The sequence below is a fragment of the Pyxicephalus adspersus genome, chromosome 4 (genome assembly GCF_032062135.1).
Source record: "Pyxicephalus adspersus chromosome 4, UCB_Pads_2.0, whole genome shotgun sequence".
NCBI lineage: Eukaryota > Metazoa > Chordata > Amphibia > Anura > Pyxicephalidae > Pyxicephalus > Pyxicephalus adspersus.
Window position 1 is genome coordinate 112,666,943 of NC_092861.1, and position 8,034 is coordinate 112,674,976.

Genomic DNA, 8,034 nt, shown 5'->3' on the forward strand with positions numbered 1-8,034 from the left:
TACATGTTTGGTAAGCGAGAATGGACCAATTTGCCGTGAGGCCGAATTTAAAAAATTGGCTCGCTCATCCCTAGTCTTCAACAGCACTGTGGAGAAATGTTGACCCATCGCCCTTTACACTGATTCATTTTTAAGGTTTGTGGGCATTCGTTCTTGTACAGCTACCCTAAAGTTCTGCCACAGCAATACTATCTGGTCTGGGCCATTGCAACACCTTGATTCTTTTATTTTTTAGCCATTCTGTTGTAGATTTGCTGGTGTTCTTGAGGTCATTATCCTGTTTTATTGTCCTATTGTTTTAGCTGTTGCACAGATGACCTCATATTTTTGGTATAAAGAGGAGTTCATGAAGGACACAATGGGCCTGATTTATTAAACCCGTCCAAGACTGGAGAGGATACACTTTTTAAAAGTAAACCTGTGTGATCCAAAAAAAATGGAATGGATCTGTTCCAGGATTGAAAACATTTGCTAACAATGACTTAAAGCAATCCATTCCAGGTATAGTGAAACCCAGGTTCACTGATGTAAGTGTATCCTCTCCAGCCTTGGAAAGCTTTAATAAATCAGGCCTTATGACTGCAAGGTGGCCAGGTCCTGTATCTGCAAAGTAAATTTAAATCATTACCCCTCCACCATTGTGACTGACAATTGGTATGAGGTTTTTGTACTTATTTTCTGTGTTGGGTTTCCATTAAATTTAGTGTTGTGCATTATGAACAAACAACTTGCTGAAGATCCGTGATTTAAGTGCATTTGATTAGCAACACCTAGCAATTCCTAGGGGTGTACTAAATTTTTCACACATTGCTTCTGCATTTTGTCTCTTAAATATATAATTGTTGTGTGTTTCTGTTCTTTTTACGCTTTATTTATCTTATTTTAGGAACTACTATGGAACAGATGATTTTTGTGATATGTTCTTATTGTCTTATTTCCTTTTTGTCATGACCATCTATCTTAAACTAATGTTTATTTTATTTAGAGTTAGTTCTCCAGTCCTATACTCTCTGGAACTAATGGCAGGCACTGCTACCACATTAGGTCCAATGTAGGATCAGTGGTGTCTACTGGTCTTGTGTTGCATGTGATTACACTGACAAGAGAGGCAGTATTTATGAAACAAAACTGGTAGGGGGCAAGAACACATGACCCAGGATTATGTAAAGTAATAGTCTGATTTATTTTATTGCTTAGAGAAATTAGATAACTTATTGGCTGGGGTGGAAAGTTGGAAATACCAAAGCTAGGGATGTTGCATGTGTAACTAAGCAAGTGATTCTTTTTTTTTTCTGTCAAAAACATGAGAACAGAAGTGTCATACTTGGAAGCCAAGTGCTAGATGCTGCAGTAAAAATAGGCTTGTATTTGAAATGTGTATCTCGATTACAAGTATGTATATAATGATTAGCATGTGCATACTCCTAAAAAAAGAGATGTATGACAAATGCAACAATTTTAATTAGACCATGCTCACCACATGATCCAACTCAAAATTCCCATTGGTTTAAAACTAAAAGTCAGAGCAAAACAAAGTGTCTAACTTATAAACTGCAGGGAAATCAAAAAGCAACACTATTTGTATATTGTAAATATCACTGATGTTCATTTGCTAATCGATTTGTATGTGTAAGTGATGGATGGCATTAGATCTAAACCCTGAGTGTCACGAGCTAAAGCAACGACAGTGTTTATGTGGTTACTACTATACATAAATCCAACTCAGACCATTCTCCCAGACATGAAGTAGCCTGTGAGGTTATGGGAGGTTGATCTTGGAGGGAATAGTCTTAAATATCTGTATCTTAACTACGCAAACATAAAGGCTTGAGTTATCAAGCTACAACATCTTACATGCCAAAATGACATATGGAAAAATAACTAAATAACACAATAAATGCAATATAATTCAATATCAGTTTGATTAATAAAGAGAAAATTATTACATCTGGAATTCTTCCTGTTTGCATTTAAAGAAAAGATTTCCTGAAAGAAGCATTGAGTTTGCCTGATATGCTAACCCTAATTGCTGTTAGTATTATGCCATGTGCTGTTGATCAGTTACAATTTTCAACTTTACTTAATTAGACTTGGTAGGGAACAGATTTTTCAACTCTTCTTTTCAATTTATAACCGGATACACGAAACCCTGGAATTAAAAGTAGATGTATTTTCTTTTTATCATTACTGTATATCTAAAACTAATGCTTGATTTACTTAAGGATGAACGCTGGTCCTCATACCAAAATGGTATATGGAACAATAATTAAATAATATGGTATTCATAATATAATGCAAACATGGCCTTTTTTGGCCATGTTTTGGCCAGCTTCTCAAGAAAATATGTTTTAGCTATCCAAACAGGCCAAAGAATCTCTACCATGATCCAATCACTCTAATGCGTTATAATTGCCTAGCAGATGCATAGGAAAGCTATAGCTGACCTATTCTTTAAATACGCTAGCTACCCTTTGGTTTAAACACTGATTAATAAACTCAACAAAAACGTGCAAATAGTAATGTTGAGTTTTAATACCGCAGAGAATGGTATTAAAAAGTGGAACTGTTTATTGCATTATTCACCTGTGGGCTCAAGATATTTCAATGATGTAATTACTGTATTGGGCTCACAGGAAATGGATGGAATCATGGTGGATACCATTTAATCTAAAAGAGGAAAAGCAGTCAGAACCAGCTGAAGGATGAGTTTGACAGCCGCGAATAGTAAAGACAGTACTGTTTTGATTCACCAACATACAAAATACCTCAACTATGAAACATCATGGTAGTTTAAATTACCAGTTACCTGCAAGTCAGGATTAATGTTTTGTGATCCATGGGTAATATCAATAGTACAGAAAAAAAAATACAACATTTTTGTTCTTTTCATTCATTTATTTATTTCCTATGATGTAATGAACAATTATTGACAAATTATGTAAAAGATAAAAGTGTTTTCATAAACTGTCCCAACAAACACTATACAAATCGCTCAACCAAGGTGCAACTGGCTTTCTTTTTAGATCACCACCATTAATGCTACTTTGGAGTACAAAGTCAACAAAATTATCAAAACCAAAAAGCTAATAGTGGCTCAATATTATTACAGGCAGACAGTGTTAAAATGTACTGTCAGTGCCGGATAAGGCAAGCACTTCGTCTTTGCTTTTGAAGTACTGCTGAGAGGAGCTCTTTTCAACAAATATCCAACAAAGCCTTTCAACATTGCTCAAACAGGAATCAAACAAGAAGAGGTGTTATTAAATAATGAAGCAGAAATGCAACTCTAAAGGATTCATGTACTAGTGCTGCATAGAAACAGGTGGTGATCTTGAGTGTATATTCAAACACTGAATTAGGCTGGGTGAAATACAAGCAAAGGTTTTGTTAATACCTCTAAAATATTAATAGACTCATTTTTTGAGGTGATTCAAAGACCAATAATAACTGTGCATATTTCAGTCATCTGGAACCAGCCAATCAGATCTCAGGTCTTCTGCAATATAGTTAGTGAAATCAATAGCTGGATGTTATATTCTTGCACTTACTGTTTTGTCTTCCAATTTAAGTTCCAGGACCTGTTTATCCTTTGTAGGCTAAACCTTTTACTAAATTTGAATTATGTGCCTTCAAAATCGGCAATATCTGTGCCATTATTAGGAAAGAGGACATATAAAATATACTGTATTTCTGACCAGAACAAGCAAGGCTTTGTTTTGATGGTATTGCCTTTCACCACCCTTGGTGGTATTTTATTGATCTGTATGTGTTTTTTAGGGTCTTGAGCACATGACTCTACCAATAAAAAAACCTAATAAAATACCAAGGCCCTTCATGGTTAATGACACCATGAAGAAGATTCACATTTACAGTTTGTCTTCACAACACTGAATGCCTCACACAAGTCCTTGTTGAAAATGTAATAACCTACACATAAAGTTCTTTGGGAGGGAACAGTGTATCAGGTGGGGGGTAAGCTTCTGCCATAATTGGCAAGTATGCACTTACCCGTGTGCAGACACCCTGCAGCAAGGAGAGGAACAGGACCTGTCGCCCCATCACAGGAATGCCGCTATCTAAACCACCAAAACCACAGCGGACTTCCAAGAGGACAGCAATCCTCTTTAGCCATTGGATGGCGATTGATGATGTAACTCCTGATGATTTTTTGTTTTTTGAGTTTAGGTCCACTTTAACCAACATTCCAGATTGGGAATAGAAAAAAAGACAATATAAACCATCTTTTTTTGTTTTACTTAAATAAAGTTGTTTTTTTTTTTCTTTTGTACAACCATCGTCTTTGGTAGCAGACTCTTTTTTATATACCAATATCCAAATCACAGTGCCTCAAAAGAAAGAGAACTTATAACCTTTTTAATTTTTTTTAAATATAAAAAATACATATAGATGAGCTAAACATAGATAAACACTAACTGTGTTAATGTATAATTTTTTTTTTCATGCATAGTTTGTATTTAGAGTTGTAAATGGGGGTAGCCAAAAGATTGAATATGTGAGGTTGAAAGCATAGGTAGGTTTTACTTTTACTTACTGACTGAGTAAACTGGTCTTATCGAGGAGCTAAACAGATCATTTTTTGTTATTAATATTATTAGGATCAATCAAAGTAAAAACAAAATACTCCAGGGTATTTATGATGATGTTACTCACAAAGAACCTTGCTGCCAGGGAACATACTATGTTTGTAAAATGTTAAAGTTTGTAAAATGTTAAAGCAACAGATCCTGGTGACCGGGATCACACAGTAATGCTGTTCTACAGTGCTATGACGAACACCCTGTGTGTCAGAACTAGGGCTGTATAATCAGGAACTAATAGTTTTTATCAATTTTATATAAATAAAAATGGACTTGAAAATCTATAAGTATATGCTGTGGGGTGTAACAAATGTGTTGTACATTTAAGAGAAGCAGTTGAAAATACAATTACATTACTTTAAAACGTACCGATTCCAACTGATCCATGAGCTTTGAAAGGAATTTCCTACACTCTGGACTCTTGCTATCAATCTTCATTCCAGTTTGCATAGCATACAAGCGGCCTACAAAATATCAAAAGAAAATATTGGACATTCCATAAAAAAAATGAAGATTCGAGTTGTTCATATTAAATATATGCATACTTTTTTTTTTTTTTATTGAACAAGCCTCTGTATATTTTTCCTTACCCAGCACCCAGGTTTATGCTGCTATTTAACTTCCAGCACTAGTTTTAAACAATATTAATATGATATAATCTTCACACTCTACACTCTCCTATCAGACGTTTCTATAAACATCAAAAGCATCTACTTCACTCCGTTACTTCACGCCGTTTCTTCCTCTGCTATACAGAGATTGCAAGATACCAATACTATATATACAATACTGTACATTTATTGATGGCCCTGCTATTTTTTTAGTTTGTCCAGGCATACAACGAATCTTGTCTCCTGACCACCTGTTCTGTGGAAGAGCTGTGTAAATCTTAGAACTGCACTGATTGGCAGATCCCACATACCTGTATTTTATCTGTGAATGGGAAGATCTGGCTATGGCATTATTCTTTAGAAATGTGTGAAGTTTTTTAAACCCCGTCACAAGATCATTCTTTTGAACAACTCATTTCACAAGGAATTATATTGAAATTTAGACATAATTGTTCTTTAAAAGCCTCTCCGGTATAGACAGCCCTGAGACTGCTGCTTGTCACCGCCATCTTGTATGTGAGCTATATAGTATACCACTTTATCTCCTGCCCCAACCACCACATAAAAAATTACTGAGATGAAGAGGAGTACAGGGGCAGAGCAGCTGGACTAACGGAAAACAGCATTTGTACACACCTAGAAGAGCAAAGTGGTACAATGTGTAGGGAGGGAGATTGCTGTGTTAATGAACTTACACTTTTTGGAGTAACAATTTAAAAGCCAATTCAGGGAAACAATGTGTTTAACAAAGAAATCTCTAAATATTTGCTGTTTACTGTATGGTCTCTAAAACCAGGTAAAACCAGCTCTACAATGACACCTTCTATCTATGAAAATCATTAAATGTTTAAACAAGGAAGCAAGAATGACACTTGAGCAGGAAACTTCTCCTGGCTGAAGAAAATCAAATCACTACTGCTGAAGTAGGTAAAACACAAAGTAAGCTTTGACTTTTACATTTGAAATAGACTAAAATGTAACTAAATGTGTACACAATGAGGTGGATTACACAATAATGTGGATTTGGTACACAACGAGTGCACAATATTCACACAAATGGTAACATTTTGAAGTTCAATTATCCAATTATGCAAAAAGTTAATTCATGTCAGCCTATTACCTGCTTAGAATTGGGTTTTCAAACTGGAAAGGAATTTGTTTTTCCTTGAGTAAATCAGCCAAAGTAACTTACAGTGAGGGAAAGAAGTATTTGATCCCCAGCTGATTTTGTACGTTTGCCAAAAAAAATGACCAGTCTGTAATAGTAATGGTAGGTTTATTGTAGGTGTGAGAGACAGAATAACAACAAAAGAACCCTCAAAAACCCAGTGCTTTAAAGTCAGAGCTTGATGTGAATTGTAATGAGTGAAATAAGTTTTTGATCCCCTAGTCTGGAGACTGGCTAGGCCACTCCAGCAACTTCATGTGCTTCTTCTTGAGCTACTACTTTGTTGCCTTGGCCATGTGTTTTGGGTCATTGCCATGCTTGAATACCCATCCACGACCCATTTTCAATGCCCTACGGCATACGACGCAGTGTGTTACTAATTGTTTTCTTAGTGACTATGGTCCCAGCTGCCCTGAGATCATTGACAAGTTCCCCCTGTTTAGTTATGGGCTGGTTTGTCACCGTTCTCATGATCATTAAAACTCCACGAGGGGAAATCTTGCATGGAGCCCCAGACCGAGGGAGATTGACAGTTATTTTGTGATTCTCCCATTTGCGAATTATCACACCAACTGTTGTCACCTTCTCACCAAGCTGCTTGGGGATAGTCTTGTAGCCCAATCCAGCCTTGTGGATTACCATTAAAATTATAGACTGGTCATTTCTTTGTCAGAGTTCAAACATACAAAATCAGCAGGGGATCAAAAATATCTTTCCATCACTGTGTGTAATAAAATCTTTAAAATATATTGAAATCAGTACTTATGACATATACAAGATTTTTTAATTCACAAATCTCTAATTAATCACAAAAAAAAGGCTCAGTTGGCTAATCTGGAATTTACATGATAAGTTATTGCTGCAGTAGCTGTAAACACCATATAGAAAAAATATGGAGATAAAACACATAAAATATAGAAAGGAATCCGTGGGTTATATGTTATCACCTGCTTCCAGACTGTGATATATATGTGGTTCTATTCAGCTGAATCTATAGGCAGAGAATGTCAACGAATAGGAAGCAACTGTCAGGAAGTATTTCGGAAACTAAACAACATAAATTATTCAAGCGTGCTGACAGTTTTCATGTACTGCACGGTCACAAACAGCTCAGTAACTGCAGGAAAACAGTCACTTTCCCTTAAAGATTTATCATCTTCAAGGTCTCCGCACCCCTCATTATTAAATGTCAACAGCTGTAAACAGAAAGTCCTTCAACATTCTTTCTCATTTGAGCATGTGTGAAATATATACATATATATATATATATATATATATATATACGCCAGCTCTGCTATTAGTTATCTTCTCTTAGTTTTTTAGTACCTTCCTCTCTCTCTCTCTCTCTCATTCACTCATAAGTATGCGCAGTCTTTCCCCTGTACCTGTTCACATTATTATAATTTCTTCAGGTGACTGTACCCATTTTGGCAATGTGCTACATTGCGAAAAATAGAGTGCATTGCTAGGGCTGCCCTAACACAATACTATATTGCACACAAAAGTAGCGCTTGCTGATAAATTCAAAACATACAGCATGACAACAAATGCCCATGTATTGCACTGTAGTGAGTTAGTAGGGTGCGGTTGGAGTGGCTTTAAAAATAAATGGCAACACAGAGTGCCATTGCATGTACTATTAACACAATGGTCTTCA

General features: G+C 35.9%; 1 protein-coding gene across 1 annotated transcript in view; it reads right to left on the reverse strand.

Annotated features, from left to right (window-relative positions):
- The window catches only part of VTA1 (vesicle trafficking 1), a 110,827-nt gene that overhangs the window by 72,328 nt on the left and 30,465 nt on the right, over positions 1-8,034 (reverse strand). Inside the window, exon 2 of the mRNA XM_072409306.1 lies at positions 4,968-5,062. Within this exon, the coding sequence (XP_072265407.1) occupies positions 4,968-5,062 (95 nt within the window). The remainder of the gene's footprint in view (positions 1-4,967; positions 5,063-8,034) is intronic.